The sequence below is a fragment of the Neofelis nebulosa genome, chromosome 6 (assembly GCF_028018385.1).
Source record: "Neofelis nebulosa isolate mNeoNeb1 chromosome 6, mNeoNeb1.pri, whole genome shotgun sequence".
Lineage (NCBI taxonomy): Eukaryota > Metazoa > Chordata > Mammalia > Carnivora > Felidae > Neofelis > Neofelis nebulosa.
In genome coordinates, this window is record NC_080787.1 from 137,385,621 (window position 1) to 137,405,887 (window position 20,267).

At 43.7% G+C, this 20,267-nt stretch overlaps 1 protein-coding gene across 3 annotated transcripts in view; it reads left to right on the forward strand.

Moving 5' to 3' along the window:
- SASH1 (SAM and SH3 domain containing 1) overlaps window positions 1-20,267 on the forward strand; it is a 336,005-nt gene that overhangs the window by 71,380 nt on the left and 244,358 nt on the right. The window contains exon 1 of one of the 3 annotated variants that reach the window (XM_058735582.1): window positions 4,887-5,002. The exons of the other annotated variants lie outside the window; for them this stretch is intronic. Within the exon in view, the coding sequence (XP_058591565.1) occupies window positions 4,982-5,002 (21 nt within the window). The 5' untranslated portion in view covers window positions 4,887-4,981. Of the gene's footprint in view, window positions 1-4,886; window positions 5,003-20,267 lie in introns of those variants that run through there. 3 annotated transcript variants of the gene reach the window in all.

The following is a 20,267-nucleotide window of genomic DNA, read 5'->3' on the forward strand; positions in this document are numbered from 1 at the left end:
GTCTGAGAGTTGGAAGGAATATTGTTTAAAGTCTTCATACTTGATTCATCTCTAAACCATGTGAAACTTTATGAATCCCTTGAACGAAAGGCGAATGTGTGTTAACCAAGTATGTGAACAATAAATAATACGACTGATAGCTCTCTTACTGCCAGAATCCTCACCAGCCCCTTTCTAGAGTTTCAGGAAATCTTGACTGATGGATAAGATTTTCAGTGTTTCAGAATTTTTCTTGATTAAACAACTTACGATCACAAGAAATGCATCGAAAGAAGAAGGCTTCCATTTAAGAATAAATGTTTGAATGTTGTGAAATAAGGTAATAAGCTCAAGTTTTGGTGTGCAGGATGGAAATGGGGTGGACGTAACTAAATTTTTATTTTGTCCCCTACAAAAAGGATATATTGCATAGCTCTGTAAAGCCTATGTTATTACTTTTAACTCTCCTGGGGAAGCTAGGTAGATCAGATTTAATGTAAATAACATACAGACAAGCTACTATGGCAAATATGAAGGAAAAAAATTAATTAACTGCTGATATCCAAGTTGCAAAACTCTGCTCAACTCTGTGCATGGCAAGAACATTTCCACTCCCCCTCACTATTTTGAAAGCATCAAATTCTGCCGGAACCACTGGTCTATCAGTTTCACTGAACATTCTAGCACTGTCTTTGAAAAGTTAAGTCTTGCAGAATCCCGTTTTCGCTGAGGCCACATCCACTTGCCTGGCCTACGTAGTTAACTCAAGCTTTCTTCCTTCCTATTCCTTGCACTGTTTGAGTCCAGCCTTTGTCTGGGCTTTGGGTGAGCCATAAATACTGTCAGTACTTAGAGACTGTGTTTAATTCTAAGCTTGTTAAGAAAAAAGATAATGGAGATTGATTTTAATGAATATTTCTAAGTTCAGAACGTTTGCATTCCTTTAAAATGGCTTTGTAAAATTTACTCACTTCTCAACTTTGCCAGATAAGGCATTTGGGAAAAAATGATGCTGGATTGAGTCTGGGTTTTATCTTTGGAAACGAGATCAATTTGCTCCAAGTAATCAGTGCTTATTTTAATGTGCATTCACCATTCCATTCCATAGCATCTCTCATTTCTGAAAAAAGTGCTTTCATAGGGAGAATCAATGTAGCCTAACTTTTTTGTGATATGAAATAACAGTATGTTGTTGCTGCATTTGCTTGTATTTGGGGGAAAGTTCTTCCAATTACTAAGAGGGGTGTATTACACGTGCTTGGCGTGGCATGGCGGGTGGAGACGTGACCCCAACTCTTGTGCCGAGTCGGCGTGTATGATACCCAGACAGAGAGGGGGGCCACGGGTCTTCCTAAGTGTGTGCCCTCCCCATCTCCAGCTTCTTTAGGTTTTTACACTTGTTTGTGTTTTGGGTGCTTTGTTGAATCATTTCTGTTATATTGTGTGTTGGATTCGGTGGGGAGGAAGTTGGCCAGTGAGCAGAGAGATACGAATTTCTTTTAAAACTACACAGGGCACCTAAATGGCTCAGGTAGTGATCTCATGGTTCATGAGTTCCGGGCCCCTGTCAGGCTCTGCACGAAGAGTGCGGAGCCTGCCTGGGATTCTCTGTCTCCCTCTCTCTCTGCCCCTCCCCCGCTCACGCCGTCTCTGTCTCTCTCAAACGTATTTATATACGTATTTACGTATTTATATACGTAAACTTAAACAAAACACAAAACTATAACTGTATTGCAGCTAAGGGCCGTTTCCCCACTGTCAGCCCATTCCCAGTGCCCATTTGGCCAGCTCTCACGTTTTTCGCGTCGAAAATGCCTTGATTTGTTTATGTAAGTGTTTGATACACAGTAGGATATAAGGCATAATGCACAATCATTGTTCGGAAGATGCCAATCGTGTTACTCTGCTAGAGCTGCTATCCCCAAGTGCCACAGATGAGCGACTTAAACGACAGAAAAGTATTGTCTCGCGGGGGCGGAAGCTACCAGGTGTTGGAGGGTTTCTTCCTTCTGAGGGCTGGGAGGGGGAATCTGTTCCAGGCTTCTCTCCTTGGCTTGTAGATGGCTAGCTTTCTGTTCACACAGTGTTCTCCCTATATGCGTGTGTCTCTGTCCAAATTTCCCCGTTTTAGGGTCAGATTAGTGCCCACCCTAATGACCTCATTTTAATTTAATTACCTCCGTAAAAGATCCTATCTCCAAATAAGATCACGTTCAGAGGTACTGGGGTTAGACCTTCAACAGAGGAATTTGGAGGGGACACAATCCAACGCACAACAGCAATGTCATACGTGACTTTTTAAACAATGTTCGTAGGCGATCAAATCGTAGCTGGGGCACCTGGGTGGTTCACTTAGACATCCGACTCTTGGTTTCTGCTCTGGTCATGATCTCTGGGTGTGGGGAGTTCAAGCCCTGGGATTCTCTGTCTCCCTCTCTCTCCACCCCTCCTCCACTCCCTGTGTCGCTGTCACTCTCACGGTAAATAAACAAACTTTTAAAAAAATCAAATTAAATTAAAGTTAAAAGTTAAAAATGTTCATATGCCATCAAATCATAGCTGAGACATAAAAATTGACCTGTGGAAAGAAAACCTTAATTTTTATTATTACTGCTGGTATACCTGAGTTCTTTTCTGCGGGTAAACAGGTATCTCCCACGGTTGTGAGAAAGAAAATAGCACAGGTTAACTGGCCTAGATCTCTGCCTGATCTACGGTTGTCATCCAATGTACACAGAACTTCTGAGTCTGTAGTCTTAGCTTCAGTGCTCCTGAGAGTCAAACTCCAAAACAAAAGTGACATCCCGTGGGGCAGAATTTCTCCTTTGATTACTTAGGCAGGTAAAAGGATGCAGAGACCGATGCCTTCCTTGTATAGGCAAGGAAACAAGGGTTAGAAAAGAGAAGTGAGGCGAGGCCACAGGGGTCCTCAGTAGCAGCCCTGGACCTTGAACTTGGACCTCACAACTCAATTCCATATTCCCCCGTCACCTCACACTCTCTACCCTGTACGCCAGGTATCCCCGCCCGGCCCGCCTAGCAACATTTACCCACAGCTCACTCACATCTGACTGCTCTTACCCATTTCATTTTTTTAATTGACGCATCATAATGAACGTGCTCAGTACCCAGTTGATGCCCATGAAGAGGATCAGAATTCTGGAGTTTCACTTAGGTGGTTGTTTCCAGAGAAGCCTGTGAAACCAAAAAGAAAACCAAAACAAAACACTAAGTGTCTGATTTGTATCAGGCAGTCGGCTTCTTGACCCTTCAGTTCCAACTTTTTAGCTAAGACCTTCCTTTGCCGTAAATACAAATATATGCTTCAAGGCGGAAAACAAATTTTGTCTGAGACGTCTGGCTAGTGGGCGTTACCCTTGAAAACGAAAACAACAGCAAGACCTTTACCTCTGCTCTGCCCAGTCTTGGTTAATGCATCGTTACTGGTATGTGAGGTGTGTATTTTAGAAACCACCTCCCTAACTCAGCCACTTTACGAAGAAACTGTGGCCTGGGCCGTGGCTTGCCCAGAGCCCCTCCGGTTAAAGAGATCCGGGGACAGGTCCCTTCACATCCCATCCAGAACTCTGAACACCCCTCGTAACACTGCTTACTGATTATTTAGCACACGTGTAAACTCTTGGAAGTTTAATTCCTCTTTCCCCAGGAAGATGAGAGAAACAGGAGCCCTACCGTTCATTGGTGGGGGACCTAGTATTTTACCACGTAGCTCTGTTATGTCACTCTCGTATTAAAGACTTGACTGTGTTTTCTCAATACATAACTTCAGGTGACTATTTCCTGATGCCTTGCTAATGCTCCTTAGACCTAAACTTATCTGTGTGTGCTTTATGGGGAAATGCAGGCACACTTACTTTTCATATTTTAAAGTTCTATGGAAAACTTGTTTAATTAAAAGGAAAGTTGTATTTAAAAATCTTAGGGGCGCCTGGGTGGCTCAGTCAGCTGAGCGTCCGACTTTGGCTCAGGTCGTGATCTCGCAGTTCACGAGTTCAAGCCCCACGTCAGGCTCTGTGCTGACGGCTCAGAGTCTGGAGCCTGCAACCTGCTTCGGATTCTGTGTCACCCTCTCTCTCTGCCCCTCCCCCACTTGCGCTCTCTCGCTCTCTGTCAAAACTAAATAAACGTAAAAATTTTTTTCTTTAATCTTAAAATTTTCTTTTAGATTTCTTATAAGTTAGTGTTGTTGTTGTTTTTTTAACTTCTTTTCAGGGTTATTAAGTTGGGTTAAACTATACTAAACCCCAGCTGTGTTTTTTTGAGTCTAAAATCTTGGCCTGTGTGGACCAACCCTACAGAGTGGTCTCAGAACAAAGGGTGTTCCAATATGCAGGCAGTTCGTGCCGCGTGAACTCTAATTCTAGAACATTAGACTTATCGTGTTAAATTGCTTTCTGGATGTTTCTCTGTGGAAGTCTTGGAATAATCCTCCCTTTCCTTTCCTTGAGCCAAGAAAATTCTGAACCAGAACAATTTAATTTCAGCGTGTGGAAAAGCTATATTCAATGAACCGAACACAGTGCTAAGATAGGTTTTTTTTTGGGGGGTGGGGGTGGGACAAGGACATTTTGATCACTTTTGTATGTTACTAAAATATCTGGATTTCTCTATAAAAGTTCTACAAATATTTCCACGCTTCGTTTCAGAGGATCATTTTTGCAAACTTTGTTTCAAAGTCTGAGCAGCTCAAGAGTAAACCTTTCTGCGCCATAGTTACTGTGTTATATGTTAAGCATTTGGAAGGAACCCCGAGGAGGCCTCAGGAAGCAGTTACTGCCTCTTGACTTATCATCCTGAAGGCGATTTGTTTTAAAGTTGATAATCCCTAGGGCTACAAGAGTGTCCCACATCTGCCCTGAATTGAAAACAGATTCCCATTAAGAGCCTTACATCAGTGCTGCGGATTCATTCGATCTGAGTCAGAAAGGAAGTCAGAGAACATTCGAACGTATGGCCTGATAGCTACACAGCAGCTCCCTTCATGGAGGATCAGGACCGCAGGGTACGTAGATATCCATTTTCAAATTTTTTAGAATGGTGTTTCTGTGCAGAAGCGTCCTTCGGACGTTTAGGCAGGAATATTCGGAAGGGGACTATGGTAGCTAATAGGTGACAAGTAACCCTTGTCTGGGACTGTCAGGGCTACTAACGGATTGCTCAGAATCCCAAGAGGCTCGGAAGGTTGTGCTGCTTCGGAATTCTTCTGCCAGGTTTTGCCGTTTTGGGGACTTATCACTTATACGAAAAGATATATTCCTATAATTATCCAGATATTTATATAAAAGTTTCCCCCCACACTGAGACTCTAACACGGTTTTGTAAGCCAAGAAGTTGTTACTGCTGAAAAGCCAGCACTTTTCCAACCTCTGCTTATCTGTGAAATTATTTTAAAAGATGTGCATTCGTGCTAAGAATGTAGGATATAACTATGTATCCCATACTATAAGCCTCAGGGGACAGGGACCATCTGAGTAACTGTGTAGCATTTAATATCCTACTGAAGTCTTAGCTTTGGTTTGGTCTTCTCTGTTAAAGCAGTATATTATTATTCTGGGAAGTGCTTCCCTTTTTTAAAAATTTATTTATTTGGAGAGAGTGTGTGAGTTGGGGGATAGGGGCAGAGGGAGAGGGAGAGAGAATCCGAAGCAGGCTTCACGCTATCAGCGAGGACACCCACACGGGGCTCGAACTCACGAACCATGAGATCGTGACCTGAGGCGAAACCTCAAGAGTCAGATGCTTAACTGACTGAGCCACATCGGTGCCTCGTGCTTTTCCTTTTTATTTATTTATTTTTTTTAAGTTTATTTATTTATTTTTTGAGAAAGAGAGCAAGCACGAGAGGGGGAGGGGCAGAGAGAAAGAGAGAGAAGAAGAGAGAGAGAATCCCAAGCTAAGAGCGTGGAGCCCAATGCGGGGCTCAGTCTCACAAACCGTAAGATCATGACCTGAGCTACAATCCAGAGCCGGTTGCTTAAGCAACTGTGTCACCCAGATGCCCATGCTTTTTCTTTTTAATTAGAAAGGAGGTTAGACTTGTCCATTAAAGATGATTAAAGGAAAGAGAAGCATAGAGTGGTTATGAACAAGGAAGGATCTGAGGGCCCAGAAGCTTGAGGCACAGATGCTGAGCCCTCCAGCCTGGCTCCTTCTGGCTCCTTCTCGGATTCTGGACTAGGCTTTGGGGAGTGGGGGCCTCGTGGGTTACTTCCAGAAGTCTATTCCCCTTACCATCTTCTCTGAGAACCTCAGGACAGTGCCTAGTACAGTTGATACCTGATACGTACCTGTTGAATGAAAAGAGAATTATGAAAAGGAATCCTAGAAGAAGCGTCAGTCTGAACATACCGACCTAGTGCACCTCGTTAAATTTCCACCCATCTTTTTGGTAAGATTCATGCCCAAAGTAGTGACCAGGAGGCCCTGGGTAATTGAGAGAAAAGTGTTCGTGTGGCGGTCAGAACAAACGCATGTAAAATGCCTGATTCCGTGGTTATGGTATTAGCAAAGTAAGGAAGTCTGAAATATGAGTCTTGAGAGGTAACAATCGTGTCCTAGGAGATTGTTCAGGAATCCGAAGAAAGCTGGTATGGGAGAGAAGGAACAAACACAGCTGGCCATCTTTCGCTTCCACTCCGTGCAGACGGGCCCATCACAAATGTTCTGACAGTACAAAGCCCGCCCTTGTTACACGCACGTCCCTTGGTTTCAGAAACAATACGTTAAGAGCAGCCCAGTTGGCAGGTAAGATTTTCTGTACAAATGCCAAAATCCTGTTCCCTCTTGACTGGTCGCCCACAGTTCTTGAAAGAGGGAAGGTTTTTCAGATGCCAGAAATTGACTGCGAACTGTGTCATGGGACTATGCCCTCTTAATCCCAGCAAGACAGAGGCTTCCTTTTAGAAAAGGAAGCACATTTGGGTTTTTGTGCTAGAGCATCCAAAAAGATGTATTGATCAACTCGGACAGAAAGGGGAATTATTAGGCTTAGAAACATCTCTTCTGTCCTATTTAAGGAGACTGGCAAATGAGCCTTGAAATCTATAGAAACGGTTCTAGTTGAGAGACCAGCTTCCTCTTTGGGAGATAACTATATATATATATATATATATATATATATATATATATATCTTAATTTAACTAACCTACTTATTCTCAACCCCAGAGGTTTGGGAAGAAAAGAAAAGCAATGTGGCAGACACTTCCAGGGTGAAACCCGTATCATAAATTTAACTACCATTACCATAAGTGATACCCACCTCCCAAAAGCTCTCTGCTACTTTTTGAGTAACAAAATAAACAAATGATTGTATCCCCTTTCCCTGGCCCGTATTTGAACACGAGACATGTCACTAAGGGGCCGTGCCACCAAGCCAACTCACGGCCTCACTTCTCTCTGGAAGTTTCGTAAGCCATTGTTTGGAATTCAGAACACATTATCCCCCAGAAACAAGTTTGGCTCCCAGCTCAACCCCTGAATGCAGATTTAGCCGCAAGTAGTGAGGATTTGTGACAAGTTTCTGGAAATGGACAGCAAGAGCTTTTATCATTTTGTTTAATGCCACTAGAGAATAAATTTTACAATGAACTGTAGTACCGCTTTGGAGAGCGTTTTTAATGTCCTTGAGAATTCATTCTTGGCCTCGCGCCCTGTTCCTTTCTTTGTTTGAACCCCAACCAGCCATCCTATGTGCTTTGTCTCCTGCTACTTCCTCAATGGTACCCTAGGTTAGAGTCCTAGTAAATTATTTGCATGTTGTTTTTTACTCCTGGTTTATCCTGCCTGGAATGTCTTCCTCCCCTTCTGATTCCTGCCAAACTTTTGATCAGCTCAAATATTAACACAGTTAAAACTCCTCTGTGGGGCCTCAAACTCCTTTGGTGCCTCTCTGCTCCCTTGGTCACAAAGCCCTGTGAAAAGCTTTTGCACATAGCTTCAGGTGGTTCCTCTACTGACCTTCTAAATTGCCAAGGACTACAGTTTGAAAATATGCCCTATGAAAAGTCATAAATTCCCTCCCCACCTCTCCTCATTTCTAGAACACCTCAAAATACCTTGATGTGTTAGCATTCACCACATTATATTGTGATTTATAATTGACATGTTGTGTCCTCTTCTCTAAGCTGAGAACTCCTTAAAGATAGAGATTTCCTCAGAACTTACTGCAATGCCTGAAACAAAGTAGATAATTAATAAAAGAATAAGGGGATGGATGGATGGATGGATGGAAGGATAGATGGAGGGATGAATACATAATCGGGTGCATAAATGGATGGTATGATTGGATCAATGGATGGATGGATAGATGGATAGATGGATAGGTGGGACTACTGGAGAAAAAGCTTTAGAGAAGAATGAAGAACTATTTAAAAACTTCTGTGGGGGGCGCCTGGGTGGCTCAGTCGTTTGGGCGTCTGACTTTGGCTCAGGTCATGATCTTGTGTTTCATGAGTTCAAGCCCCACATCAGGCTCTGTGCTGACAGCTCAGAGCCTGAAACCTGCTTCAAGTTCTGTGTCTCCCTCTCTCTCTGCCCCTCCCCCTGCTCACGCTCTGTCTCTATCTCCCAAAAATAAATATTTTTAAAAATTTTTTTAATAAAATAAAAAATAAAAACATGTATGGAATTCTGGATAGATCTTTCAGAAAGTTTCAAGGGCATGATATGGATAGAATCTCTCTATTATTCTATTTACACTGTTTTGTATGGGAGGGATTATGAGCAGTGGGAAGAAAATGGAGCTTGGAGTAAGAATATATGGGTTCGGGGGCGCCTGGGTGGCTCAGTCAGTTGAGCGTCCGACTTCGACTCAGGTCATGATCTCACGGTTCATGAGTTCTAGCCCCGGGTTGGGCTCTGTGCTGACAGCTCAGAGCCTGAAGCCTGCTTCAAATTCTATGTCTCCTCTCTCTGCTCCTCCCCTGCTCATGCTCTGTCTCTCTTTCCTTCAAAAATAAACAATAATAAAAAAAAAAAACATTAAAAAAAAGAATATATCTCTAGCTCTCTACTTTCTAGCTATGTGGCCTTGAGCAGATCATTTACCTCTCTACTTTTGCTTTTACTTCTCTGTAAGATGGGAGGAATACCTACCTTCAAAGAGCTTTTGTAAGGATTTTGTAAGTTTTGTAAGGATTAAGTGGTAATCGATCTAAAATCCTCTAGTCTAAGCCATACCAGGTTGAAGATAGGTAGTAAATATCAGTCTAAATCTGAAATGGCAGACATAGAACTTTGAAACCAGAAGAAACCTGGGCCCCTGGGCCCAGACCTGGACAGCCGCCTGGTGCCACTCACCCCCTTCATTTTGATTCAGCTTGTCAACAGCATGGCTCTACGTTCTATCAGCCACTTTGCATATTGCTTGGGTGATTAAAAATAAGATAGACTTGGAAGTGTGAAAAAAAAAAAATAAATAAGAGGGTTTCAGGGGATTTGTGAGAGAGTATAAGAAGGAAACATCCCAAAGTAGAATTCAATAAGCTGTGATAGAAGAAGAGGGATTATTTGCACATTTAAAACAAGTAGGGGGGGGGGGGGGGGCAGGGATTAAGAAAAAGCTGTTTGGTGGAAGATAGTTACAAAGAGAAAGGAAGAGAAATCGCACTGGTGAGAAATTAACACTTCCAGGATTGTAAAAGGAATTATTGTTAACGTATATACCTCCAAGTACATGCCTAGGCATTTGTAGCCCCCAAAAGTGCCTTGTATATTTTGCGTACTTTACATAAGTAGTAAGGATAGTAATACACTCCTAACTAACACTTATTATGCCATTTACCAGGTGCCAGGCACCCTTCGAAGAGTCATTTTAACCTCACAACGACCCTGTGACGTACACACATATGTACATACATACATACATGTGTGAGGAACATAAAATCTTTATTTTACTGATAGGAGGGCACACAACCAGTCATATGACCGGGAAGTATAGGAGCCAGTACTTGGGCCCATGCAGGCTGGCTCCAGAATCTGCACACTCACACAGAAATGTACTCACAGCTGGTGTGGCTCCTGGTACAGATCAAATGGCCGACTCAGCTGCCATCGTCAACAACACTCTAAAATCCCCTTCGGTGAGTATATCCCTATGGATGTACTTTTTTTTTTTTTTAATGTTTATTTATTTTTGACAGAGAGAGAGAGAGACAGAGCATGAATGGGGGAGGGGCAGAGAGAGAGGGAGACACAGAATCCAAAGCAGGTTCCAGGCTCTGAGCTGTCAGCACAGAGCCCGACGCGGGGCTCGAACTCACAGACCGCGAGATCATGACCTGAGCCGAAGTCGGACGCTCAACTGACTGAGCCACCCAGGCGCCCCTGGATATACTTTTTAAAATACAATTTTAACACCTGAAAAGTCAGAGTGGTAGAGTTTTATAGCATGGAGGGACATTTGGTTCATTATGCCCAGATCAACCAGGGAAAGTCAGCTTCAGGGTCACTGGTCAGAATCTCCAGGGACAGACTGGCTGCAAGGATCAGATGATCTTAGCCGCCCACATAGCACTGTGGCAGCAGAAAAACATCACCTTTATTCGAGATAATGTCCAGGGAATTCTAAAAAAAGTTCTTCCTGGAAGTTTGTAGTCATTGCTATGGTGACACTCCGTTTTCCAAATATGAAAATAAAGATAATCATACATTATCCTTCCTCTTTTTTTTTTATGAAGTGTCATCTATTTTTATCGGTTTTTTAAAAGTAACAAAATATACGGTCTTTGAACACTCTCTTTTCGTTTCCTACATTGAGTTTAAAAGGACCATGTTCTACAATATTCCATTACTCGTATGTCATCCCTGAACACTTCCCTCTCCCTCAAATTCCTCTGAGCAATTTTGAGTCCATCCTCCCTTTATCAAAATGGAGACTTGTTCAAATAGTTAACACATTTAACAAATTCCACAAATTCTGATCCAAAGACATGTGAGGTAGGCAGAAAAAATGTGAGTTCTGCCCTCATCTACCTGTTTGAATTAGTGTTAAGTGTTACTATAATTAACACAATCACTATGCAAGTGCTACAAAGTTATCTAATTCTCTGGCTATTTTAGTCATTCCTATTTTAAGCCGTTCACATGCCCCACTGATGTTTTAGGGCATGGCTTTTGGATGAATAGGTAGGTAGGTTTCTCGTAGAGGTTGCCAGAGGTTTTGCCCAATACCAGTAGAGGTATTGGCAACCGTAGAGGTTGCCAGAGGTCTCCAATACAACCAGTGAATGACCCACCTGAGTGCGTACCTTTGACTCAGGAAAACTGGAAAAAGTAGCATTTGACACCAAGAATCATAAAAATCAGGAGCCAGGAAGAACCTAGTCTTCTTCTTGGATTACGGTCCAGGGAAAGGAAGGAAGAGAGGGAGGGAGCTGAGGGGAGTCAGTGGATTCGCTAGGTCTTTGTCTCCAATCCTTTTCTCATTACAGCCTGGCTGGAGAACGTCTTACCCATAAACGCATTCATGTAAAATTCAATCCCCTTCGGAGTATTTTTGCATCTGTTCAGGTGTCCTGGAAATAAATATTAAATTAAATTAAACTTTAATTTCACTTAAATTCTGAATAAAAGGCTTTGCATAAACGGACCAAAAAGAGTCTAACTCTCCAAAAGTAGGTCAAATAGAATAAGGCACTTTCAAGTATCCAGAACAATCCCATCATTTAAAAAAAAAAGGCCTGCAAGTTCAATAAATAGCTAATAGAAATACAAAATCAAGCTAGAAGTGGCCTTAAAGGAACAGATTGTTTTTAAACCATTAAACGGTTCCAAAATGCCAAGGAAATATAGGACACTAAAAAGAAGTCCAGATTCTCAAACAGAGGTTGAATTTTAAGTAAACTCTTCACTGGTAAAATGGATATTTTGGAAATGGTTTTAGGCCACCGAGCTCTCTGGCAGGGCTATTGTGGCGATGGGAGGAGATTTAATGAATATAAATCTCTCAGCCCAGTAGTACATAGCTGATACTAATATTTTGTTGAATGAATGCTGAATAATTCTGGACTAACTTAGCCAAGCCAACTCAGCACTTTCCTTCAGCCCCAGCTGACACCTTCGCATGGATTATTTCACAGATTATACGAAAGCAGTATTTTCTGGAAAGAGTGATCCTCTGGAAGAAACAGTCCCAAATTTCTGAGACCTGTTTCCTAATCTTTAATGGTTAAGGTTAATGTCAGATGTATTAACTCTAATATTAGAGTTATGACTGATTGGGTTGCTCTGAGCGTTAAATGGGGTCACGTTCATCCATTCATTCATTCATTCATTTAAAAAATACTGATCGTGGGGGCACCTGGGTGGCTCAGTCCTTTGAGCACCCAGCTTTGGCTCAGGTCATGATCTCACAGTTCGTGGGTTCGAGCCCCATGTCGGGCTCTGCGCTGACAGCTCAGAGCCTGGAGCCTGCTTCTGATTCTGTGTCTCCCTCTCTCTCTGCCCCTCCCCTGCTCGCACTCTGTCTCTGTCTCAAAAATAAATAAACATTTAAAAAAATTTTTTTAAAACATAGGAGAAGCATGATGTCTCATCATACATATCAGATTGAACATATGCTCTTTTTTCCCTCTCCCTCCTCAAACCCTGGTAAAATGGAAATAAGAGAAAATAAATAAATAAATAAATAAATAAATAAATAAATAAATAAAGGTACCAGAGCAACAGTGCTGTATTGGGTGGGGAGGTTGGAGGGTCGATAACAGAAATGAGAAAAGCCAACGAAAGTTGGCAAGACTGAACCCAGGTTGAGGGAAACCATAGCAACTGATGCAGTATCCAGCGGGGAAAACCGAAAATTAATTATTTGGGGTGTAGGATTTAGAGAATACCCATAAGAACAAGCTCATTGGAGTCACTCACCCTAGGAAGGTTCGGGTTTGGGGAAAGAAGGCAGGGCTATCCCATCCCCTACAAGGCCAGGGGGCAGGGAAGGGCTGAAAATAGGAGGATCCTTTGGAAGCCTGTATGTATAGGGAGCAGTTAGAGCTCCAGCCCGGGCCCCACGGCCCCTACCATCCTGGGCCTGTCTGGGCAGCCAAGAAGCTACACTATTCCACCCCCCATTGTAGCAGAAGAGTGGAGAAGTTGAACCAGAAACAGTCCGGTCTCAGAAATGGCTGAGGAAGGGGTTCACTCACTACCCGAAAAACAAGGGAACCAAGAGAAAATCTACATACTAAAAGGCAAAACTTTCCAGTTATCTTCCCAAATTCAGCTCCCAGTATGCTGGCAGCTAGGGTTTTACATAGCCTCTCCCCACTCCAGCTACCACCACCAAGAGAGGATTGGGGAGGATTCCTCCCAAAGACCTGCCCAGTGGTGAAGATTTACACAAATGCTGACATGTGGGGGTCTCCTACAAGAATCTGGGCCCTCTGTCAGATCAATCACGGTGAAGGCTACAACAAAAAGCCCCACATCGCAGGGCTTACCATCTGATTTCTGGTGCCCCCGTCGTAAGAGAGAACAAAGGATCATCAAACAACAGGAGAAAGCAGATGAGTGGGAAAAATGAACTCAGAGGCAACAGAGACGAGGTGGGGGATACAACTGCATCAGAAACATGCGATGGGTATCCTCAGTGAGGCAAAGGAAACAAAGCCAAAAACAGATACAATAAAAAAGGAACATTCTGATAACAAAATAATCTATAGAAGGCTTAGAAGATAAAGCTCAGAAAATCTGTCAGCACCAGATAGGAAGCAGGACAGATAGTCTACGGGAATTGGATAATCAGTCCAATAGGGTCAAGAATCCAAATAAAAAAAGTTCTAGAAAGCACTGAAAAAATAAAATGGAGGAAATCAATGAAATAATACAAAAATATCCTAGAAGTGAAAGACGTGAGCTTCCTGATTAGAAAGACCCACCCAGCACCCAGCATAGAGAATAAAACACATCATTATGATATTTTAGAACACCAGGAATAAATAGGAGATCCTAAAAGCTGCCACAGAGAAAGAAAGAAAGAAAGAAAGAAAGAAAGAAAGAAAGAAAGAAAGAAAGAAAGAAGAAAAGAAAGAAGAAAGAGAAGAAAGAAAAAGAAGAAAGAGAAAGAAGAAAGAGAAGAAAGAAAGAAAGAAAGAAAGAAAGAAAGAAAGAAAGAAAGAAAGAAAGAAAGAAAGAAAGAAGAAAGAAAGGCCACATAAAGCATCAAGAATCTGAATGGCATTGACTTCTCAACAGAAACACTGGAAGCCGGGAAACAATAACTCCCAAATTCTGAGGTGCAAATGATTTCTGACCTGCAAGCATCAGGTAGACTGAAAGTATATAAGGAATCAAAACCTTCACATCACTCACACCCCTTTTCAGCAAGCTCCTGGAAGATGTGCTCCACCAAAATGAAGGAATAAGCAAAGCACAACCAACCGTAAGCCCCGAATGGGGCTCCAGATGGAACATCTCCAAAAGAGAAAGAAAGAAAATTGATACACAAATAGGTTCTACCATATTGCAGGTTGTTTTATATTCTATCAGAAAGTTTGGAGCAGATTAATGGATGTGTATATAGAAAAATAAGCAAATTTAAAAAGAAGACTCCAAGGAAAAATAACTAATGAGAAAAGAAATAATGATTACAGTTCGCAGTATGACTCGGCCATGAACAATATTTACTGATGATAATGGAAGCACTGAACATTAATAGAACCATAAATTGGAATATACATGTGGTCGCTTTAGAGATGCATAGCTCAGACCTCCCTTCAAAGGGTAACCTGCTATGGGGAGTGTCCCACTTTGGGACCCAGTGTTGTCTTCACGGGGAAGGGTGACACCGCTGGGTTCCCAGCTATTGACTAAGCACAGCAAAGGGACGAGAGCCAGTCCTTGCTGCCCAGTTCAGGACTTCTCCAATTGGCAGCCTTTACTGTGGGTCTCTCTATCAGCCTGGCCTTGACTTTCTCAGAACTACCCTGAAGTCTAAGTCTCCTCGTACCTGACCTTCCTTCCTTGCCCCTCTCCTTCATGGTGTCAGATCAGCCCTGGAGCTGCCCCCTTTATCTTTCACAGGCTAGTAGGTCCTGTGCATTTTTTTAATTCTACCTTGGTTTCTGCTTCTCAGAGTACCTGAGCTGACACAATCACTAGATTGGGAGGAAAAGGGGGGTGAGGGTGGGGGGACAGGATGGAACGTGAAATCATCATTTCTCGTTTTGGAAAGTCGACAGAAAATGTCTACATGTCTATAATGGAAAAAAAAAAAAAAAAGAATTGGCAGGATAAGCACACGATTTAGAAATGAAGAAGGCAGGGGTGCCTGGGTGGCTCAGTCGGCTAAGCATCCGGCTTCAGTTCAGGTCATGATCTTGTGGTTCACGAGCTAAACCCCGCGTCGGGCTCTGTGCTGACAGCTCAGAGCCTGGAGCCTACTTCAGATTCTGTGTCTCCCCTTCTCTCTACCCCTCCCCTGCTCACGCTCTGTGTCTCTCTTCTCTCAATAATAAACAAATGTTAAAAGAAATTAAAAGAAAAAAAAAGAAAAGAAATGAAGAAGGCAATGCCAGAAACAAACACAAATAAAATAATTACAAGGGCAAGTTGTGGTTGTGTCAGGAAAGGAGGGGTGAAGTAGGGAACTCTATGTGTGGGGGAGGGAGAGGAGTCAGGTCTTGAATACTATTTGATTTAATATACATTGCTTGCTGGGGCGTCTGGCTGGCTCAGTCGGTAGAGCACACAACTCTTGATCTTGGGATCCTGAGTTCGAGCCCCATGTTGGGAGTAGAGATTACTTAAAAATGAAAAGTAAAAACAAAAAGAAGTGAAAAGTGCCTTATTTAAAAATAAATAGGAGCGTCTGGCTAGCTGTCAGTTAAGCATCTCTGACTCTTGGTTTTGGCTCAGATCATGATCTCATGGTCCGTGAGTTTGAGCCCCACGTCGGGCTCTGTGCTGACAGCTCGGAGCCTGGGCCTGCTTCGGATTCTGTCTCTCTCTCTCTCTCTCTCTCTCTCTCTCTCTGCCCCTCCCCTGCTCACACTCCGTTTCTCTCAAAAATAAACAAACATTAAACATTTTTTAAAAAGTCACTTTAAAGATACAGTTCTTAAACCAGATAAATGTACTTTATGTTCCAAACATAAGGTATAGATAAACAGGACTCACAGATGCTCGATCAAGGTTGTGGCCAACATCAGCTGCAGTGTCTTTGCCTTGTTTTGCCCTCTCCCCGCTCGCCTCTCCCTGCGCCAGAACGGCCTGCAGCCCCTGCTTCTAAGCGCGTTTCTCTGCAGAGAGGACACCCCTGCAGGTGTAACCAGGGCGCACCAGACATGGGGGAAGGTCACCCACGTATCCCAAGGACGATACCTAACGAGATCCAGGCCGGCTGCTTCCCACCTGCCTCTGAGCCGCCCCCCCACCACCCCCAACGCCAGCAGGCTTGCTGTGTGCTTCCAGCTGAACCCGGATTCACTTCTTCCTTCTCCCCAGACCCCAGGGGCTGCTTAGCTAGTGTGATACTCTCCTCCTGGACGGCCTGCTGGGCGGAGGGGACACGAGGGAGAGATGACCGCAGAGCAGCCCTGTCCGCCCGCGTGTCCCCACAGCCCCACAGCTGTGACCCCACCCCCACCCCCACCCTGCGACCACCTGGGCCCTGAGACAGCCGCCACCGGGGCCCCTGGACCCCGGCCGCACAGCTTCCTCCCGGAGAGCGCAGGCCGGGGGCAATGTAGAGTGTGTGAGTATGCGTGTGTTTGCGCGTGATCACAGCTCTTCCCTGCTTGGTCAGAAGCACGTGTGCCTGCCTGGACCTCACAGTGGTCTCTCCCCATGTGTGTCTAGTCTTGAGACAGGCGAGGCACCGGAGCAAACACTGGATTGCCCGGAGGAGGGATTGTTATCTATACCCATGTCTAGATCTAGATCTGTATCTATATCGATACCGGGTTTTTTTATGTCTATTTATTTGAGAGACAGAGAGCACGCACGCACACACACGGGGGAGGGGACGAAAGAGAGAATCCCAAGCAGGATCCGCACTGCCGGCACGGAGCCCCACGCAGGGCTTGATCCCATGAACCGCGAGACCATAACCCGAGCCAAAATCAAGAGGCAGACGCTCGCCTGAGCCACCCAGGCACCTCTCTCTATTTTTTTTTTAAGTGCTGTAAGCAGTGGGAATGAGGACAGACCATGAACTCCAAAATGCCTGCCGGGAGCCCCGTGAGTTAGCTACACTCCGTCAGCAGCAGCATGTGATCTGCTTCAGGACAAGGGACAAAAGTCTTCCCCATTGCAGATGCGGGAATCTACCAGAATATTCTTGATGACAAGAACCAACAGGCGGCCTATTTTTTTTTTATTATTATTATTATTTTCTATTTCATAAAAGTAATATACGCTCAATCGGGTGAAATTAAAACTTGGAAACAAGTACAAAAGAGCCGCGGTTACACAACCCAGAGGCACTCGCTGTGGGCCTTGTTTTCTTTCAGTCTCGTTTTAAGTCTTTTCCAGAGCTTTGCAATTTTATTTTATGCGTAATTTCATATCCTGCTTTGCCACTTACAACTTCATCAAATGCATTTCCTCATACCATTAAAAACTCTCTGTAAGCATCTTTTTTCGAAGTCTGTGTAATATTTCAACTCACAGATGTAGCATGATTCGTCCAATCGTTCTTTTAAATCTGCCTGATCATTCATTTTAAATTGTTTCAAGATTTTCCGGGCACCTGGGTGGCTCAGTCAGTTAAGCGTCTGACTCTTCATTTCAGCTCAAGTCACGATCTCACGGTCATAAGATAGAGCCCCTCATCGGGCTCCGCGCTCAGCTTAAGATTCTCTTTCTCTCCGTCTCCCCCTGCCCCTCCCCTGCTCTCTCTCCCTCTCTCTCCCTCTCAAAAAATAAAAAAATAAAAATAATAAAGTATTTCAAGCTTTTCTAATTAGAAACGATTTGGGGATGTCTTCTGGCATATACAGCTTTGTCCTCATTTCGGATCATTTTCTCAGAAGAGATTCCCAGAAATGGAGCTGCTCAGTCAAGTGGTATGAACACTTTTAAGGCTAAGTAAATCTTTTTTTTTTCCAGACAGATTGTGAAAAATTTATGATTTATTGATGTTCAGATTCTTCAGAGAAAAATGTGTAAACAACAAGCACATGTCCACAGCCCAGCTTAAGACAGTGCATTATTTTAAGGAGCAGGATTGCAAGGATATGGGGTCTTTGGGGTAGAGAATAAGAGAAAACGAGTGAGAGGGGAAGGGTGGGTGCAAGGAGAGAGAAAGAGATTTGTTTTGCCTTGAACCATATCGTCCTGAAGTGATTTTCTGAGGAAGTCATTAGGAGATAAAATTTAAGCTGCTTTGTATCCAATCCACCTTGTATTTCTGGGATGTGCATGTGAGGAAGGACATTCACTTACACGGAGCATATGTGACATTACCTCCTTCTCTCGACCTCAAGCCTGCTCCCCTCCAGTCCCCATGCATAGGAATCAGACACAAAATCCTGAGCTATGTAGCAAGGCCGTAACTGGGGCACTTGAATTCAACTTCCAATCCTCCTCGCATGTGGCCTTAGAAAAGCTGCCTAACCATTTCTAAAGTTCCATTTCTTGGGGCGCCTGGGTGGCTGAGTCCCTTGCGCATCTGACTTCGGCTCAGGTCGTGATCTTGGGGTTCGTGGGTTCGAGCCCAGCATCAGGGTCTGTGCCGACAGCTCAGAGCCCGGAGCCTGCTTCAGATTCTGTGTCTCTCCCTCTCTCTCTCTCTCTCTGCTTCTCCCCAGCGCGCTCTCTCTCTCTCTCTCTCTCTCTCAAAAATAAGCATTATTTTTTTTTTAATTTCTATTTCTTTATCTGGAAAATGAGGGTGAAGCTAATACTATCAGCTGCTACAGTTGTAGCATGGTTAAAACAAGATAAGCATCTAGCCCCATACTGGGTATATAATATTAGCTTATAGTGTGGTCCTGGGTGTTTGGGGGGCTCAAGGAAAGCCATTTCCCAGAGGGGTAGCCAGAAAACCCTTTACAGGCTTTTGCTGAGGGTGTGCTATTGACAATACAGTTGATGTTTTTCAAAAAGCAGTGAAAGGCTCTGTACTTTTTTCCACAATTCTTCTTGGGTTCCAAGATTTCAGAGTAGGGTTTCATACAGGCGATTCTGGCAGACGTTTCTCCCTCCTTGGGTACTTTGCAAGCAAAAAGTGAAATAGTCTAGGCATGTATCAAGCTGCCAACTCTGATCTTACTTTTCCTATGTTCTAACCTACTGAGCAAAGAGCCTCTAACATCTAATCAAGGTGGTCAGATGTCTGGATTACAGGTTTGGCAACTTATGGATAAGCAGGTGCCTTGGATTCTTTCTCTTTAACCAACACTTCTGGTTGCTTAGGTAGGTTAGAGATTGAAGGCGTTATATGAGCGAGGGATTAAAGTTTAGTTCTAGATTTACCAACAATCTAGTGATAGTCAATGGTTGTTAACTTTTTTGCATGGGAAATATCTCTAATAACGTGATTCTCTCCTAAAGAATATGTCCTTTCTCTACAAAGTGCACATATGTACATTCGCATAAAATGGTTATAAACATCAAGGAATTTAAGACTTCCCTGAAGCCAATTCATGGATTCTCCAGCAAGGAGGTCTCGTCTTACCAGAGAGGTCCGGGACTAGCCCGTGGTCACACAAATATTTAGCAGCAGAGGCAGAATTACAACCAGGTGTCCTGTCCCCCAGTCTGCCATCCCACTCTGCCTTTTCTCCACGTGCTCCGCTAGCAAGAAAAGCCTATAGAGGAAGCCTAAAAGGTCACACGTAGGGATGGGACAGAAGTGCAGGAGCTATTCTTGCCCTGGGTCTCTGATGCCATCATGATGGAGCTGAAAATCTAGAAGGTACTCCTTTTTCCTCAAGATGCCTGTCTGACACTCAGAACAATACCTTAAGGAGTCTACTCCTAATGGCCTCTTGAGGATCGGGGGTGATTGTGGGGTGCCAGTGTGGTCCAGTGTGATCCTTCCCCCACTCTCAAGAGCCACAGTGTGGTCTGGGTCAGTGACTCCTATAGCCCTGGAAAATTAGGGCTGTTATAGGAACAGACATTTAGAATGTGGCAGCATGGGGGTGCCTGGGTGATGCAGTTGATTAAGCATCTGACTCTTGATCTCACCTCAGGTCATGGTCTCGAGGTTTGTGAGTTTAAGCCCCGCATCGGGCTCTGCGCCGATGGCATAGAGCCTGCTTGGGATTCTGTCTCTCCTTTTCTCTGCCCCTCCCCTGCTTGTGCTCACCGTCTTTCTCTCCCAAAA